This window comes from Bos taurus, chromosome 4 (genome assembly GCF_002263795.3).
Source record: "Bos taurus isolate L1 Dominette 01449 registration number 42190680 breed Hereford chromosome 4, ARS-UCD2.0, whole genome shotgun sequence".
Classification (NCBI taxonomy): domain Eukaryota; kingdom Metazoa; phylum Chordata; class Mammalia; order Artiodactyla; family Bovidae; genus Bos; species Bos taurus.
In genome coordinates this window covers 7,317,831-7,337,341 of record NC_037331.1, presented here as the reverse complement: position 1 = coordinate 7,337,341, position 19,511 = coordinate 7,317,831, and the positions used below count along the sequence as shown (strand labels likewise).

General features: G+C 46.2%; 1 protein-coding gene across 1 annotated transcript in view; it reads left to right on the top strand.

Moving 5' to 3' along the window:
- Window positions 1-19,511, top strand: part of ABCA13 (ATP binding cassette subfamily A member 13) — a 374,331-nt gene that overhangs the window by 240,956 nt on the left and 113,864 nt on the right. The window contains exons 49-51 of the mRNA XM_059886027.1: window positions 10,833-10,887; window positions 12,907-13,084; window positions 15,523-15,638. Coding sequence (XP_059742010.1) covers window positions 10,833-10,887; window positions 12,907-13,084; window positions 15,523-15,638 — 349 coding nt within the window. The remainder of the gene's footprint in view (window positions 1-10,832; window positions 10,888-12,906; window positions 13,085-15,522; window positions 15,639-19,511) is intronic.

Below are 19,511 nucleotides of genomic sequence, written 5' to 3'. Positions count from 1 at the left end.
AATTTTAGTTATGGTAAGAGTAAGCCTCTCTACTCACAGGATTGTTTTAAGATCAAAGTAATTCCTACCTAAGACGGTTTGGGGGAAACCACGCAGCCAAACAATTCCAGTTGCTGGTATTTTTCAGGAGGAAGTAATGAGCATATAATTTCAGAATTATCTTTAAAGCTATGCTTGCATAATGGTTTAAAATAGTTTTTAAAAATTATAGCAACATACATACCTCCAAGCAGGAATTTGATATAGTGGAATAGTGTAGAGAGACAATAGGTATCTATGTATAACACACACACACACACACACACACACACACACACAGATTCAGAAATATTAATGGTGGCTTTTTCTCTGAGTAGATGAATCACAGAATGTTTAAAATTTTCTCTCATACAGTAAGTTATGAATTTTCTCCCATGTATGTATAACTCTTAAAAAAAAGACTGCTTAGAAAAAAAATTAGTGTTTCACAGTAAAAACAGCAATTAGATAGCTCTCCCCAGAATTTTTATCCTTAAAAATTTCACTGTTCAAAGCCTAGAATGGAACAGTAAATACAAGGCCACTTCCTCAGAGTGATCAGAAGGAAAATATGTTTAGCAGAGTTTCCTCACTACATTCCTTTTGATGGAATAAGATGCACATCCCCTAGGAATAAACCCCTGAGTCCTGGTGAGAGAGCCCAGGCCTGAGAACAGGAGGTCAGCTCAGATAGGTCCAGCAGAGTTTCTGCACAAAGAGATGTCGGGTGTCAGGAACTGGCCGTCAGCACTGGCCTTCAATTTGTTTGGAGATATTTGAGAGAGAAAATCCGGTCTCACCCAAGTGGAGGTGACGAGCTCCCTGTGCTGAGAGGGCCGTAGGCACTGAGGTGTCAGGACCAGCCCCTGGCCTCATTGAGGAGGAGTCAGAACAAAAGACAAAACCAGCTGTCAAACCCAGCACGGGGTCAGGGACCTGCCCCACGTCTCATGGAAGGAAGACACCGCACACACTGAGAAGGGGCTACCAAGGGAGCATCCTAGGATGAGCTCACGTCCGCACAGATCCAGGCAGGTGTGTGAACTCATGAAACAGAGGGGAAGAGGTGCAGGAAAGCCAGCCCACGTTGCAGGGCTGGGGCAGAAGACAACTGCTGCGATGCGGATGGTGACACACGTTCTCACTGGTTGCAGAGTCACCGTACTGATTGCAAGTCTTCCTGTCCCGCCTGCAGTCTCCTCAGAGCACAGAGGGAAAGCATGATGTCATTAAACTGAGGAGGAGGAGGAGGAGGAGGAGGAGGAGGAGGAGGAGGAGGAGGAGGAGGAGGAGGAGGAGAGCTACTCGGATTAGGTAGAGAAAGAACACAAATAATAATTAAAGTAACAAAGAATGATGAGAGAAGAAAACGTGCATCAGAACAAAACAGCATGACTTTGGACAAACAAAGCGTTTGCCATAAATCAAGCAATATTCTCAAACTGGAAATGATGAGATAGAAATTATTGATAAAAAAAATCTGATGATTTTTCTAAAGTTCAAAGCTAAAGAACAGTTTCTTTTACAAAGCTGTAACAGATTACTTTTGAAGTGATACAAATAAGATTGGCTTCTGACTTTCAAAAATTTCCTTTGACACCTGCTCTTGTACTCGGGGATTATTTAGAAGTGTGTTGTTGAAATTCTAGTCTTCTGGAATTTTCCTGTTAGCTTTCTGTCATTGACTTTTTGTTTGGGTCATCATAGTTAGAGCACACACTCTGCATATTAATGATTTTATGTTGGCTGAGGTTTGTTTTATGGTTCAGGTGTGGTTTATCTTGGTGAAGTTTCCATGGGGGATGGAAAAAAATGAGTATTCTGCTGTTGTTGGGGGGAGTGTTCTGTATATATCGATTAGGTTTTACTGCCTGTTTTTGTGGCTGAGTTCATCGGTACACTTGCTGATTTTCTGTCTGGTAGTTCTGTCATATGCTGAGTGGGGTGTACTGAAGTTCCCAAATATAACTGTGGATTTGTCTGTTTCTCCTTTCCACTGTGCCAATTTCCGCTTCATGTATTTTGAGGCTCTGATGGTTGGTACATAGTTATGTGTTCTGGGTGGACTAATTCATTAGTCACTGTGTAGCATTCCTCATTGTTGCTATAATTTTCGCTGCTGTTAAGTCTACTTTAATTGATATTAATACAAATTTTCCTGCTTTTTAAAATTAATATTTGCACAATGTATCTTTTTTGTTCTTTTATTTCTAGCCTATGTCATTATATCTGAAGTGAATTTTGTGTAGACAGGGTATAGTTGGATCTTATTTTTTAATCTACTCTTACCAATCTCTGCCACTGAATTGGCATATTGAGACCATTTATATTGAATGGATTTACATTTTGATTCTGACACTTTATTATTTGTTTTCTTTCTTCTGTTTTCTTTTTCATTCCTTCCTGTGAAGTATGGAACAGTTTTTGGGATTCTGTCTGGTTTAGCTGTCATATTTTGAGTATCTCCCCTGATCTAGTTTTCATAGTGATTCTCGGTGTTACAGTGTACACGGGTGACTAACTGGTTTTGGCATTTGCCACTTTGCTCTGTAGAAACATTACTTGAACTTAGGCCCCTTAGGCCTCTCCATTCGTAAATTATAACAGTCTTAAGTATTTACTTATAACTGAGCGCCATCTTATATCCTGTTCAAACTATTGCTTATGTCACAATCTGTGACTTGAGAAACTCATGAGATAAAGGCCAGTCTGCTATGTTTATCTCCATTTTTAACACATCCTGATGTTGTTCTGTCACTTCATGGGAAATAGATGGGGAAACAGTGTTAGACTTTATTTTCTGGGACTCCAAAATCACTGCAGATGGTGATTGCAGCCATGAAATTAAAAGACACTTACTCCTTGGAAGGAAAGTTATGACCAACCTAGATAGCATATTCAAAAGCAGAGACATTACTTTGCCAACAAAGGTCCGTCTAGTCAAGGCTATGGTTTTTCCTGTGGTCATGTATGGATGTGAGAGTTGGACTGTGAAGAAGGCTGAGCGCCAAAGAATTGATGCTTTTGAACTGTGGTGTTGGAGAAGACTCTTGAGAGTCCCTTGGATTGCAAGGAGATCCAACCAGTCCATTCTGAAGGAGATCAGCCCTGGGATTTCTTTGGAAGGAATGATGCTAAAGCTGAAACTCCAATACTTTGGCCACCTCATGTGAAGAGTTGACTCATTGGAAAAGACTCTGATGCTGGGAGGGATTGGGGGCAGGAGAAGGGGATGACAGAGGATGAGATGGCTGGATGACATCACCGACTTGATGGACATGAGTTTGAGTGAACTCTGGGAGTTGGTGATGGACAGGGAGGCCTGGCGTGCTGGGATTCATGGGGTCGCAAAGAGTTGGACACAACTGAGCAACTGAACTGAACTGAACTGATGTTGTTCTTTCCTTTTGGAAGTTCTAAGTCTTCTTCTGCTATGATTTCCCTTTTGCTTAGAAGACTGACTTTTGCTATTTTAGAGTGTAGGTTTCAGTTCGGTTCAGTTCAGTTGTTTAATCGTGTCCAACTCATTGTGACCCCATGGACTACAGCACGCCAGGTTTCCCTGTCCTTCACCAACTCCCAGAGCTTGCTCAAACTAATGTCCATCGAGTCGGTGATGTCATCCAACCATCTCATCCTCTGTCGTCCCCTTCTCTTCTCACCTTCAATCTTTCCCAGCATCAGGGTCTTTTCTAATGAGTCAGTTCTTGACATCAGGTGGCCAAAATATTGGAATTTCAGCTTCAGCATCAGTCCTTCCAATGAATATTCAGGACTGATTTCCTTTAGGATGGACTGGTTGGATCTCCTTGCAGTCTCTCAAGGGACTCTCAACACCACAGTTCAGAAACATCTTCGGTGCTCAGCTTTGTTTCTAGTCCAACTCTCACATCCATACATGACTACTGGAAAAACCATAGCCTTGACTAGATGGATCTTTGTTGGCAAAGTAATGTCTCTGCTTTTGAATATGCTATCTAGGTTGGTCATAGCTTTTCTTCTAAGGAGCAAGCATCTTTTAATTTCATGGCTGCAGTCACCATCTGCAGTGATTTTGGAGCCAAAAAAAAAAAAAAATAGGGTCTGTCACTGTTTCCATTGTTTCCCCATCTGTTTGCCATAAAGTGATGGGACTGGATGCCATGATCTTCGTTTTCTGAATGTTGAGCTTTAAGCCAACTTTTTCACTCTCCTCTTTCACTTTCATCAAGAAGCTCATTAGTTCTTGTCCGCTTTCTGCCATAATGGTGGTGTCATCTGTGTATCAGAGACTATTGATACATGGAATAACAGACTGGTTCCAAACTGGGAAAGGGGTACGTCAAGGATGTATATTGTCACTCTGCTTATTTAACTTATATGCAGAGTACATTATGTGAAATGCCAGGCTGGATGAAGCACAAGCTGGAATTACGATTTCTGGGAGAAATATCAGTCACCTCAGATAAGCAGAGAGGTTTATTAATGGCAAATTCTCTTTTCTTTCCACTGAGAATGTTTTAATTTCTCCTTCATTCTTGAAGTATATTTTCTTTGAATATATAACTCATGGCTGTCAATTAGAAAAGAAAATTCTGCACTTGAAAAATATGCCAATTTCTTTTGGATACCATGGTTCCAAATGAGGAATCCACTGTGTTTTGAGTTTGTGTTAACCATCTCTTTCTCTGGCTGATTTTAAGACCTTGTAAAATTATCTTTAATTTTTGGAAATTTAATTATAATACATTGTGGCGTGGATTTATTTGTGTTTTCCTGTTTGGGATTCACTGAAGTTTCATTTAGGATTAGCTCTGGACTTTGTAGGGTTACATCTTCTGCCAGTGTAGCAAAGTTTTCAGCCATTATGTCTTCAAGTGCTTTTTCAGTCCCTCTCTTTTCTTCTTGGACTATGATAATAAGAATGTCAGGTCTTCTGTTAGTTTTCCATAGGTTCCTTAGTTTCTGGGATTTATTTTCTTTGTTTTTTAGCTTGGGTAAGTTCTGTTGTTCATCCTCTAACTCACTGATTCTATCATTCTATTTCCACCCAACTGTTGAGTATATCTAGTACATTTTTTAAAATTTCTGTTACTTTCAGTTTTAGAATTCCCACATGATTATTTTTATCACTGCTATATATTTTTTTTACTGATACACTAAAATATTTTTACATTTAAAGAGAATTCACAATTACATGCTGAAACACCTTTATGCTCTGTGTTGTCAGATAATTCTCACATCCTGACTCATCTCAGTGTTGGTGTCTGTTCATTGTCTTTTCTCTTTCAAGTTGTGATTATTCTGGTTCTTGTTATGAAGGATATTCTAAATTGAATCCTGGACATTTTGGATGCCAAATTGTTAGATTATGAATCCAATGAAGTGGTTTTGTTTGGTTTTTAAGCAGGCAGTCCTTGTTGAAATCTAGCCTAAGAACGAGGTAGATAATGTATGTTGAATGTACCCCTGGGCCCTGCAACAGATCTGCCTTGTTTTGGAGGGTGGGCTCAGGTATACTGAGCCTGGCGAATAAGGCACCAACATGCACTGTCTCATTGCTCCCAAGTGAGGGTTTAAGTTCATCTCCCAGAGGCCCCTTGGCATTCCAAGTGCCCCACCTCACAGCCCCCTTAGTCTCAGTGGTGCTGGTGGGATGGAGGCATGGCCCCTGAAGGGCTGTAGGGCGGGACTGAGTGTGGTGGTGAAGCAGGGCGCTGGCAGCCCTGCCCCACGTGGCCACGTTGTCGGTGCCCCAGGTGGATCGGGGCTGGGCTTCCTGCTGCCTTACCGCGCTCCGCATCCCTCAGTCAGTCTCACTGGCCAGGTGTGGGAAAAGGCTCAGCTCACCTTTGGACGCTGGCAGGGGATCCATGGTGCCAGATGTCTCTATAGGTAGGAGGGGATCCACTTGCAGATGGGACCTGCTGTAGGACAGTTTTCCTAGAGACTTTTGGCTGGAATGGCGGGTGGAGTGGATATTGCCAGGAGGGTTTTCTTTCACTGGGCCACACTTTTCTGACTTGCTGGCTTCTTGGAGCCAGCACAGACAGAATGTCTTTCCCTGCTGGCTGTTCCCACTTGGAGTTAGCGCTTGTCTGGGTATGTGGGGGCAGTGAGTAACCCGGGGACACGCAGTGTCCTTCCCTGTGTCCTCAGATCTGCCTGTCAGAGCTTGCTCTGAGTTCTGTTGTGTGATGGCCAAGGGTTTGTGGTCTCACAAGGGAGTGGAGGAGCCACAATTTGATTTCTGACTCTGACCATAGTCTCCAAGGCAGCAGGCCCTGTAACACTGCCTATAGAACATGGTGGGAAAAAGCCAGGCACCCAAACTCCTGCTCAGTGGTAAAGAATCCACTTGCAATGCAGGAAACCTGGGTTTGATCCCTCAGTTGGGAAGATGCCCTGGAGAAGGGAATGGCCACCCATTCCAGTATTCTTGCCTGGAGAATCCCATGGACAGAGGAGCCTGGCGGGCTACAGTCCATGGGGTCGCAAAGAGTTGGACACGAGTGAACTGTTAACACTTTCACCAAACTCCATACATTGTGAAAGTGTTGCTTGTAAAGTAAAGAGACCACAGAAATACCCTTCTGTGGGATGTAGCTCAGAAACATATCATCAATATTCCTAGGGAAAACGAATGCCCAAAGGCAGTCATGTAAGGGATTCATCAGGAGTAATATCACAGAAATATTGAATCCATAGAGTGAATAAAATAATTTGGTGAACATCAATTCCAGTGAAGCGCATAGATTATGCACATGTTTGCATACATGTAGCAAAAAATTGTTTTTGGAGAATCCCAGGGACAGGGGAGCCTGGTGGGCTGCCGTCTATGGGGTCGCACAGTCAGACACGACTGAAGCGACTTAGCAGCAGTAGCAGTAGCAGCAGCAAAAAATTAATTGAAGGTCATGAATGATCCATGAAATAGAAGATACGTAAAATGAAATATAATTTAATAATAATGTGTATATGGAGGAAACCTTGGACATTTTGAAATAATTAATATAAAAATGCAAATAGTATTTAATTCTGGTTGGTTTGGGGTTGGATTATGGTTTAATTTTACTCTCTACCCTATTCTTTATCTAAAATCTTTTTATGATTGGCATCTACTACTCAATAAGCATAATAATTAATCTTACTATTGATAACAAAATCTTTTTTTCCAGAAGAGATTAAGAGAAAGAAGAGACAGAGAGAAAGCCATCAAAATGCCTTCTAGTCAGAAAAGTTCATACATTTCTCTTACTACCCTGTCAGATTAAATAAACTCTTCCATCTCTCATAGTGAATTAATTAAAAGAACAAAAACTTTTGCCCATGCATTGATGCCAAAGCCAGTCTTTTCTTTAGGTGTAGATGTTTACAGACATCTGGGCATTAGTACTTGCAAAGATAAGTTTTACAGAAGAAATGAACCCAAAAGTGACTGCTTGAATTGGAGACAAGTTAAGTACTTTGCTATTGTAATGGATACTGGACAAAAGCACAGATGTGCATTTTTACAAATGACAGATATACAGACTCTGGAAACCATAGAAGACGTGGTCTAATGAGAAGACTAAAAACTAATTTTATACATTTGTACATTGCCATGGGCCAATTCTTAGAAAAGCTGGACTATAAATGGCAAGAATAATCAAAGAAAAATCAGGCAAGTGTATTCAAAATGTACTTTTTGAAACGTCGTTTCTGAAAGCCTTTGGAAGAGACATGTGAGTGATTTCCTTTCATCCTGTGCAGTGCTGGAACCATGGTCCTTCTCGAGGAGCCTGGGCCTTTCCCTCATAATCAGCTCCGAGTTGTTGCCTAAGCGCAGCTCTGAGTACACGTGATGTGACGGAAACAAAACCCGGTTACAGGGCTTGCTGTTGCAGTTCCATGGTTCCTACAGCAAGAGCATCACAGGCTGTAAATGCAGACAGTGGATGAGCTGGGCTCCAGGTAGTCAGGATTGTGGCTGTCACTCGCCTACTGATTGTGTTTGGCCTTAGGTGGCTCAGATGGTAAAGAATCTGTCTACAATGCAGGAGACCCAGGTTCGATCCCTGGATCAGGAAGATATTCTGGAGAAGGGAATGGCAACCCACTCCAGTGTTCTTGCCTGGAAAATTCTATGGACAGAGGAGCCTGGCAGGCTACAATCCATGGGGTCACAAAAGAGTCAGACATGACTTTCTCTTAGAGAGGCCACTGGAGCCTCCTCCACCTCAGTTTCCTCCCTCCTCTCAAGCCTCCTCTCAACTCTGCAGCTTCTAAGTGGCTGGCTACAGTCTCTCCATAACGTTAGAGAATTCACTAGAAGCTCACAGAACTCAGGGAAGCCCTGGCCCTACAATCACAGTGTTATTCTGTTACAAAGACTGCAAGTCAGAAACACCAGCCAAATACAAAATGCTGAAGATGCAACCTCCTGCCTCAGAGGTCAGGCTGGCCCACAGTTTCAACCCTCTAATCATATGCTTTTTTTTATCTCTTCTGAATCTACCTCCTTGGACTAACTTCTAGAACATTGTAGACCGAGTCCATCTTCTGTGCTTATAACAATCCTCTAGCCACCTGAAGGCATTTTCAGGCTCCCTCTTGCTTCAGGGGTTATTTTCAGGTTAGTCAAGTCCAGTGTTCTCCCGTGTCGCTAAAATAAAATATTTTCCAAGCTGCTTGTCAGCGAGCTGCATTTTTCTAGATGTTTTCTCGTCTAGAACGTGCTGTTCATCCATGTAGCCCTGAGTGTCGCACGGCATTGCCAATGCCTGGTGGGACCCTTGCCAGGTTTTGGCTGGATCTGCATGTTTTGAGCACAGTCCTCAGTCCCTTAGCTGCTGGGCCACCTCTCAACAGGGCTGGTGGATGCTGAACCGCTTGTCAGGTGACTCAGCACCTGCAGGAGCCGGAGCTGGAGGATACCTAAGGAGGTGGAAGAGCCTTGTTCCGGCAGAGAAAGACAGAAGAGGGGGCGTCAGTGGTCCCGATAGGCAAGTGGTCAAGAGCAGCAGAGTTGGCTCATGGCAGATGCATATGTACATCATGTCTAGGGGCTGGGAAACCCACTCCGGGCATTTGGTACACAGGCTGAGAGTCTGTGGGAGAGCACCCAGACAACATTAATTTAGAGTCCAGAAATGGTTCTGGAAAGCTGGACCAGTAGCTCCCACTGTTCTCTCTGCTGTGAAAGCTGTTGCTTTGGTGTGTGGCTGAGCCCAGGGTGGGAGGAGAGAAGCCTGGAGTGGGAAGGAGGCATGGGGGTGGACAGGGATCAGGGTGCCTGGTGGCAGGGCTGGTGGGACCCTGGCTTCTATTGTCTCTTCTGGCACCAAGCTCTTTAATTATGTTTACTTCTGCCCCATGTGTTTCCGTAAATATTTGGCATGCTGTCATAAGAGAGTGCAAAATACAGATCACTGGCTAGAGCCACCAGAGGAGGAGACGTGTAGGGGAGCTGGGTGAGATGGGGCAAGGATGCAGTGATGAGCTCCATGTGCAGCTGCGCCTCAGCTCTGCACCTCTGAGATGACCAGTCAGAACAGGAAAAGGGGTTGGTCTTTATCATTGACAGTAAGATGAGATGCCTGATGCCCTGGAGTTCTTCTGGATACAACACTGATGGAGTTTGCTGGGGTGGGGAGCACACATGGATGTCTCAAAAGCCTTCACGATGAAATCCTGTTTTTTAAATGATTTTATTTTTAATTGGAGGGTAATTACTTTACAATATTATTATGGTTTCTGCCATACATCTCCATGCATCAGCCCTAGGTACACACAAACCTAGTGATACTTTTGAACTGTGGTGTTGAAGAAGACTCTTGAGAGTCCCTTGGACTGCAAGGAGATCCAGCCAGTCCATCCTAAAGGAGATCAGTCCTGAATATTCATTGGAAGGACTGATGCTGAAGCTGAAACTCCAATACTTTGGCCACCTGATGCAAAGAACTGACTCATTTGAAAGGACCCTGATGCTGGGAATGATTGAAGGCAGGAGGAGAAGGGGATGACAGAGGATGAGATGGTTGGATGGCATCACCGACTCGATGGATATGAGTTTGAGCAAGCTCTGGGAGTTGCTGAAAGACAGGGAAGCCTGGCATGCTGCAGTCCATGGGGTCGCAAAGAGTCAGACACGACTGAGACTCAGCGACTGAATTGAATTGAACTAATACACGAACCTAGAGCCTATCAAGGAGAGTGAAGTCAGAAAGAGGCAAATATTGCGTATTAACGTATATATATGGAGTCTATAAAGATGGTACAGATGATGAAGTCCTTTTAATCGACAAGTTGATGGCAAGTTCTCCATATTAGCTACTGTGGTTACAGCAATTAAAAGCCTCAAAAAACTAACAAAGCAAAAAACAAAACAATCCCCAAAGCAAAGCTGGGCCAATGGAGTGTTTCAGGCTTCTGTCTAGACTTGGCTTGATTTGGAGGAGAAGTTTTGAGTATTTCAGTGGTTTCCATGAAGGAGTCCCCTTGGTGTATTGTTGTTTGGTCTTCTTGAGCCTGGCTCCCCACAGTAAACCACGGGTAACACATTACCCGGGCCACAGTGACGGACAGTCCGTCGCTGTGACGTGTTAGCACTGAGGCTAGCGTGTAGGGCAGATGTGTTCAGTACCTGTGGGTGGTTTCTGGGAGCAGTGGCTGCAGAAGTTCCAGTGCACGCTGGTTGACCTGCTGGCTGCGACTCGCCGTTCTCCAGGTGGAGGGACTGGCCCTGGCCAGGTGGGCAGGCAGCACTGGGCACGGTGCCTCGGGTGGCCAGCAGGGGGGCTGTCCCTGGACCGCAGGCAGGGCTCTCTCACTCATTTTCAACTTGTCTTTCGTAGGAATCACGCTCTACAGCCACCCGTATGGAGGGGCCTTACTGAACGAGGACAAGATGTGAGTTGAAGGAACAGAGGGAGGGCTGGCTAAGGAAGAGCATCTTGGGGTTGGTAGGGGTGCTTCTCATCCCTCTTCTCATCCGTGAGTGATGCTGGCAGATGCACTGAGTGGAGCAAGACCTGGGCGTTGAGTGCAAAGCATGAGGACAGGGATGGGTGAAGGAGGGCGTACATCGGCTGAGTCTAAAAGGGATGCGCGTGTTGTACGGCTTAGTTCCAGGTGGAAGTTGTTCTGAGGGGATGATTCACCAGAGCCCATGGGACCCAACATCTTTCTCAAGTGAAGATTATAAGCACAGTGTTTACTGAGGTCACCATAACAATGCGTCTTGACAGCTCCCGCGAGTCTTTCCTCGATGTCCACGTGGAGATGGTGCTAGTGAGCCCCTTTATGTACAGACCCGAGAGTCTTCTCCTCCCCGTCTCCCTTCTCTGCCACACAGTGAGCAAACCTTTAGTGAAAAATGGGTGACAAGAAAAAGTATTATTTATGCACTTCCTGTGACCTACCAGACGGGGTGGGAGGACATCGATCTGCCTGATGGGCGACCTCCCCTCACGTCCTGAACATGGCAGGTGGTCCTCACGCTTGCATGTGGACTCTTGGGGTCCTTTCTTTACCTGATGCCTGCCCCGGATTCTAGGCGTGGGCCTGTCAACTTCGGTTATACAGTAAGACGTGATGGACGGTTTGAGCTGAGCCATTCAGCCGGGCTCTGACCATCCCCGAGGATGAGGCAGTGGTGGGCCAGAGGTGTTAGCGATGCTCCAGTTAAAAATGGCCTAGGAAGCACAGTGCGTGTCATCGCCGAGCACCACCGTCTATGCAGAGCTTCGGTGCTTTGAGAGCTTAGGTTCTGAGGTGGGCTGATTGCCTCCCTGCCCCCATGGGAGCTGCTGTCCAGTGAGGTGGCCCCAAGTGGGCAGAGGGCACAGCTCAGCACGCAGGCCAGGTGGCAGGGGCCATCCGTTTTACCTGAGCGCAGACTCAGTGTCATGTCAAGGCTCTGAGTGGGCAGACGGGCACCTGCGGGAACCCTTCACTCTCCTCTATGTCCTCTGGATGCTGGGAGCTGTAACCCAGGCCTTGAAAGGTCATCAAGGGGATTTAGTAAGAGAATCCACATCCTTAGCCAATATGCTGGCTGGTCCGGTTTATTTATTTTTTTTCCTTTGAGGAGAGATATATATATTCACAGTGTAGGCAGAGCTCACTGGCTATTTGAAAAGTAAATGAATGAATCTGCATTTTTAATTTTTACCTCACTTTCTTACAGTAAAATAAAATCCATATGAAACAAACACTTAAAAGTAAAACTTTAAGATAATGAAAGAAAATGTCTGAATATTTTTGTAATTTTCATGAACTAAAATTTTCTAAGCCCAATGCAAAGCCTATAAAGTTAAAGAATATATTATATAAATTATATAAATATATATATTCAAAAGTGGAAAGTAAGTCTGTCAAGAAATAAACTTTAAAAAGTGAAGAGAGAAACAAAAATATTTACAACACATCTGGCAACAGCTAGTTTTATTGAGATTGTAGGACCTTCTTATAAGTCAGTAGAGAAAGGATGAAAGATCTTTTTTTTTCACTTTTTAAAGAAAGTAAGTGAAAGATTCTTTAAATTCTGTCATGCTTTACAGTTTTCAGAAGTTTCACACATATGATTTCATATCGTCCCATAATAATTTTTCCCTACCCTGTCCTCCCTTCGGGCTGCCCTGGTACTCAGGTGGTAAAGAATCTGCCCGCAGTGCAGGAGACGTGCGTTCTATCCCTGGATTGGAAAGATCTGCTGGAGAAGGGAGTGGCAACCCACTCCAGTATTCTTGCCTGGACAATCCCATGGACAGAGGAGCCTGGCAGGCTACAGTCCACAGGGTTGCAAAAAGTCAGTCCTCCCCATCCCTGTAACCATTCAACTGATAACTAGCAGTTCACTGACTGTGGCAGCAGGAGAAACCCCGGGTCCCTGTCAGCCGCTGATGCCTGTTCTGCTCCTGCCCGCAGCCTGGAGAGCATCCGCCAGTGCGGTGTCGCCCTGTGCATCGTGCTTGGCTTCTCCATCCTCTCTGCGTCCATCGGCAGCTCCGTGGTGCAGGACAGGGTGACCGGGGCCAAGAGGCTGCAGCACGTGAGCGGCCTGGGCTACAGGACCTACTGGCTCACACACTTCCTGTTTGACATGGTAAGTCTCTGGCGCTGTCCCTCTGTGTCCCTGCACCCCCGGGAGGCGTGTGTACGTGTGTGTGTGTGTGTGTGGCTCCACCTTGCTGGCCAGTTCCTGGGAGCACATTTGACGTTAAGCCTCCTCTCTGCACTTCCCAGTCATGTTGCTTCTGAGGAGGGGAAGATGGATATAAGCTGGGATCTGTGCAGCTGTGGGGACAAAAGATGTAATTCCCACCCAGACGAAATGCACAGAACTGTTTAAGAGATGAACTAGCAGGAAGACGGTTAAAACCCAGCATTGCAATCAGCACAAGAAATGGAAATTAAGGTGTTGTGAGAACCCCAAAGAGAAGGAGATTCACCCAAATCGAGGTAGCCAGGGATGCCTTCCTGCAGGATGCAGTGTGTGCACAGAGAGTGAGAGAAGCGAGAGGAAGAAAACTATTCAAAGCAGGCTGACTCAGGAGCAGGGCAGACCAAAGGGGACTGAAAGCTGATTTTAGGAGAAATGGCCGTTAAGGAGAACACCAGCAGGGCAGGCGAGCACAGCAAAACCCTGCATGGGGTGTGTGTCCTAACACCGCGGGGCGTGCTGAGCGGCTCGCACTCTAACGTGGGTGAGGAGTGGGTGATCTCATCCATCCCTGCTGTTTAAACAGTGCCCTCCTTGGATGCCCGCTTGGGGCCAGGCCGCGTCCTGAAGGCTGACCCTGTGGGACCACGACACAGAAGCATGGAATCGGGAGTAACTGCTCCGCGGTCGTGTGTCCAGAGGGTGCAGAGCAGGCGGGGCAGTGCCAGTTGCCCAGTACTGGTTCAGGGACCTCTGTGGCTGCCCATCGCCATGCCTGCTATTTAATGATGCAGAGTGACCCTTGCTTCCAAGAAGGAGAAGGGGCGGGATGTACCCGGAGAGCATAAGAGCAGGCAGGAGAGACCCAGAGCCTCCCCCTTCCTGAAGTCATGAGTCGACTGTCCTCCTCTCCCTCCCACTAACCGTGGCTCCTCTTTACTCTGGGGGCATAAGTCAGGGAGCACTGCTTTCTTCTCGATTTCCCACCTCCATCCAGTCATTCCCCACCTAGTCAGTCACTCATTTAATGGAGGCTTTTGAGGTTTTGCTCTGGGCCAAGGTGTGGCTCAGACGGTAAAGCGTCTGCCTGCAATGCGGGAGACCTGGGTTCGATCCCTAGGTTGGGAAGATCCACTGGAGAAGGCAATGGCAACCCACTCCAGTACTCTTTCCTGGAAAATTCCATGGACAGAGCAGCCTGGTAGGGTATAGTCCAAGGGGTGGCAAAGAGTCGGACACAACTCAGCCACTTCACTTTCTTTACTCTCACTTTCTTTAAGGTGTGTCTGAGGTGTTGTGGACAAACCATGAACAGAGCAGAGAGGGTCTCTGCCTGTAAAGAACTTGTGTTCTTATGGGCGGAAGCAGAAAGCAAGTAGATAAATACAAATAAATACACAAGATGCAATCGTCTTGAGACTCGGTTTGTCAGAGGTATGGGAGAGGGCCACTGGACAGAGGGTGACGAGATCAGAGCTGTGGTCTGACGCTTCAGGAGGGGCACTGCTGCTGGGGGGTTTTCCACGGGTTGTCAGTCCTCGGGGGCTCTCCCTGCAGGAGGGGTTTCTAGCCTTGGCTCTTAGTGTAGGAAGAAGCTGTGCGTCCTGGCAGGGGCTGGGTTCCTGCCCTTTCCCGTGGGAGGTGGGTGTGGGCGGTGTAGACGTGAGACGTTTATCTCGTGGCCCCTCTAGAGGCTGGAGTCCCAGATCCCGGCGTGGGCAGGGCTGGTGATACTCCTGAGGCCTCCGTCCAGGGCTGGTGGACAGCCGTCTCCTCCCCACGTCCTCACTCTGGGAGCCTGTGTCCTCATTTCCTCTCTCTGTAAGGACCCCCACCCGGTGGAGTCAGAGTCCATCCTCACGACCTCATTTTACATGAATCTCGAAGGGGACATGTTTCAGTCCCAAACTGTGACTCTCCAGGCCTGAGTCCACTGCTGTAACCGTGTGCTGGGCCAGACAGGACACAGGCTAAGTGGGAGCCGAACCGAGAGCTTGTGGTCAGGCGTGCGTGCTCGGTTACTCAGTCATGACTGACTCTTTGCGAGCAACCCCGTGGACTGTAGCCCTCTAGGCTCCGCTGTCTATGAGGATCCTCCAGGCACGAATACTGGAGTGGGTTGCCATGCCCTCCTCTGGGAGATCTTCCCAACCCAGAGGTCTAACCCAGGTCTCCTGCTTTGCAGGCAGATTCTTTCCTGTCTAAGCTGCCAGGGAAGCCCAAGAATACTGAAGCGGGTTGCAATGCCCTCCTCCAGGGCGTCTTCCCGACCCAGGGATGAAACCCGCATCTCTTGTGTCTCCTGTATTGGCAGGCAGAGGTCAGGAGATGGTGATAGACAAACCCTTGTGCTAACAGGCCCTCTCCTCTTCATTTCTCAGCTCCTTTACTTGGTCTCCGTCTGCCTGTGTGTCTCTGTGATCATGGCCTTCCAGCTAACCGCCTTCACTTTCCGGGAGAACCTGGCGGCCACGGCCCTGCTGCTGGTACTTTTCGGGTATGTGATGGGACGCGTGGCTGCAGAATTACGGCTTGTTTTCTGAAGGAGAACCCCCCGGGGCAGCTTTGAACCTGCTGCCAGCTTCATGGTTTTCTCTCTTTCCAACCAATTACGCTGTTGCTTCTAGGGGCATGGAGCTGAGCAGCCTGAGCAGGACACCTGGCGCCTGCTCACGGTCGGGGGGCAGTGACGGGGACGGCTTGGCCCCATCTGTCTCAGAGCCCGTCATTCCGTCTCTGATGCTCCTCTGGGGCTCAAACACACCACCCACTCTGCTCCGGAGCTGTCCTGGAACTCGTGAAGCTCTACGGCTGCCGTATTTCTCCCTCTCCTGGTCTCAGAAGTTTGGAAATGTTTTGTCTAACTTCTGTCTCTTTATTATTTTTCTCACAGCATCAAAGTAACAAAAGCAGAAAAATCATTTTACAAATTTCTCCTTTGTACACACTGATCAGGGTCCTTGCTAGCAGTCCCCAGAGTGTATCTGCCAGGTAGCAAGAATGCATAAGATCATCATTTGACTCTAGATCTAGGCTAGGTATGTGAGAGATGCTTGATAATAGTAGGGAAAAAGTTAACTTGTGACTCACTGGTAAAGAAGCCACCTACCTGCCAGTGCAGGAGATATGGGTTCAATCCCTGGATCAAGAAGATCCCCTGGAACAGGAAATGACAATCTATTTCAGTATTCTTTCCTGGAAAATTCCATGGACAGAGGAGCCTGGAGGGCTACAGTCCATGGAGTCGTAAAGAGTCAGACACGACTGAGTACACACACATGCACACATATACACTTATATGTGTGTGTGTGTGTGTATATATATATATATATTTTTTTTTTTTTTAAACAGAGCATTCTGCTTTTATCTAAGCCAAAGTTTATAAAATGGTTTTTACATAGATGACAGTTGTATCAGCAATTCAGACTTTTCAAAGCATCTAATTAGGGAACAGTTATATCCTTACTGGGATGGATAGATGGATAGATGAATAGATGAGGGACAAAGAGAGAGACAGAGAGACCTTAAGCTAAGAATTCTCTGCACGTTCATGACAGCAGCACTTTTCAAAGGATTTCAGGAGACTCACTGGTCTCTTCGGGTTGAGGCACAGCCATGGGCCCAGAGGGTGACATGTCAAGTGGAGGGTCCTAGGTGAGGGGGACCCAGAGGACCTGGAAAGGTGACTCAGGCCGGTTCTGGGGGGGAAGCACAAAGCAGGGACCCACCAGGCTCTCAGGTGACATCCCAGGGCTGGTTCAGTTTTTAGACAGGTTCTTCCTCCACTGGAGCCCAGGAATTTGCAGGACCCTGACATGGTGACTCCCCTGCAAGAGGAGAGATCCCTGGGGCCCCAAATGCTACCACATCCCCGGAGTGCCCCAGTGGACAAGCGTGTTGGCTGACCCCTCCTGTCCACAGAAAGAGCCCCAGAACCACCTCAAAAAGGCTGATCCTAGAATAAGCTGAGACCCAAGAACACAGTCAGGCATTAAAAGGGGCCATTTGTTTGGAATCTGGAAAAACTAGGGATTGTGTAAGTGATCAGAGTCTCATAAGATATAATAGGAAAACATGCCCAGTTACAATTTTCCTTTTTCTTTTCTTTCTCTCTATGGAGGAAAAATCAATATTTAAGCTGGAAAGGGAGAATAAGCATCAAAAAGGAAAAAGAAACCTAAAAATCTCAGAGAGAAAAGAGAATCTAACTTACATAAAAACATGAAACCTTAACCACTATTTAGTGCACATTTAACACTAAAAGATGAGAGCACAGAATCCTGTTCCATGTCTTGGAAAATTCCTGCCATGTGGGGCGAGGGGCCAGTTTCAAAGGGAGGCTGCTGCTACTGCTGCTGCTGAGTCGCTTCAGTCGTGTCCAACTCTATGCGACCCCATAGAAAACCCATAAATGGCAGAATAATGGTTAGCAGCCCTCCGACCTCCGGTGTTAAAATATTAAAATGGCATTATAGTTTAATAAAAAATGGAGGTTGTTAGAAGCTACCATAGGTTTCATTAAAAATAGGTTATGCCCTTTGTGTGTGTGCTCAGTTGTGAATGACTCTCTGCGACCCCAGGGACTGTAGCCTGCCAGGCTCCTCTGTCCGCGGGATTCTCCAGGGAAGAGTACTGGGCTGGGTTGCCATGCCCTCCTCAGGGGATCTTCCCAACCCAGGGATTGAACCCACGTCTCCTGCACCTCCTGCAGTGGCAGGCAGATTCTTTACTACTGAGCCACTGGGGAAGCCTGCTGAGTGGCACACAGGCTCTTAATTCCCTGACCTGGGATGGAACCCGTGCACCCTGAGTGGAATCGCAGAGTTCTAACCACTGGATGGCCAGGAAGTCCTTGAAACAGTAGTTTTAAGTTGTTAGGGAGGGAGTGTTGGCTCATTCTTGGAAGGAATTTCACAGCAACTACAGCTGCCTCCCACAACTGGCTCACAGACTGCTGCTGCTCCTTGTGTTTCGGTTAAAATCTGCTCTGACTGCTGCTGTCTCATGTGCTCATCCAGAGAGCCGCACAGCGGCAGGGTAGCCCTTGTTTATGTCCTGGGGGACAGAGAAGGACAGAGAGTGGCCGTGTGGGGTTGAACGTGAGGCAGGGCTGCTCTCTGTATTTCAGATGGAGACCATGGAGCCATGACCTCTTTGGTAATTAATTTAGTTTATTTTAAAATTAATTTTTATTGGAGTATAGTTGATTTATAGTGTTGTGGTAGCTTTCGATGTACAGCACAGTGAATAAGTTACGCATACGAAGCTCCAACATTTTGGCCACCTGATGTGAAGAGACAACTCATTGGGAAAGACCCTGATGCTGGGAAAGATTGAAGGCAGGAGTAGAAGGGGGTGACAGAGGACAAGATAGTTGGATGTCATCACTGACTTGGTGGACATGAGTTTGAGCAACTTCTGGGAGATAGTGCAGGATAGGGAAGCCTGGCTTGCTGCAGTCCATGGGTTTGAAAAGAGTGAGGCACGACTTAGCAACTGGACAACATATTTCCACTCTTTTTAATATTCTTTTCCCATATAGATCATTACAGAGCATTGAGTCGAGTTCCTTGTGCTATACAGTAGGTCCTTATTAGTTATCTATTTTTTACATAGTAGTGTGAATTTAGTTCAGTGATCATTAATCATTGAACTGTTTGATGCAACAGCTAATTAAGACCAGTTGCATTAAAGCACTTACCTTCCTCTTGTGTGCTCAAAACTCATTTTCTTCATGCCTGAATTATGAGGCAGACTGTTGACAGAAGTTTCTAACATACTGTATGATTTTATGTTTAATATTAAACATATATAATATTAATATTTTCTGAAATACAAGGATGTATTTTTGATCCAGGGGCAAATACCATAGCTTTCATGTGGATAAGGAATTACACTCAAATCTAAAACTATTTCAAGAGCCTGCTGAGCCAGGGAGAGGGACTTCAGAGTTAAATGGTAGCTGTATTTTTAGTTTTTAAAGGAACCTCCATACTGTTCTCCACAGTGGCTGTACCACTTTACAATGGAATGTTACTCAGCCAATAAAAATGATGAAATGATGCTAACATTGCAGCAGCATGGATGGACATAGAGATTGTTCCGAATGGAGTAAGTCAGACAGAGGAGAAATATCCTATGACGTTCCTTATGTGCAGAATCTAAAAAGAAATGATACAAATGAACTCCCAAAACAGAAACAAACTCACAGACTTAGAGAACAAGCTCCTGGTTGCCAAGGGGGAAGGACAGAGGGAAGCGATAGGTACGGAGTTTGGGATTGGCATTACGCACGGCTGGGCTTACTAGGTGGCGCTGGCGGTAAAGAACCTGCCTGCCAAAGCAGAAGACTCAAGAGATTCGGGTTCGA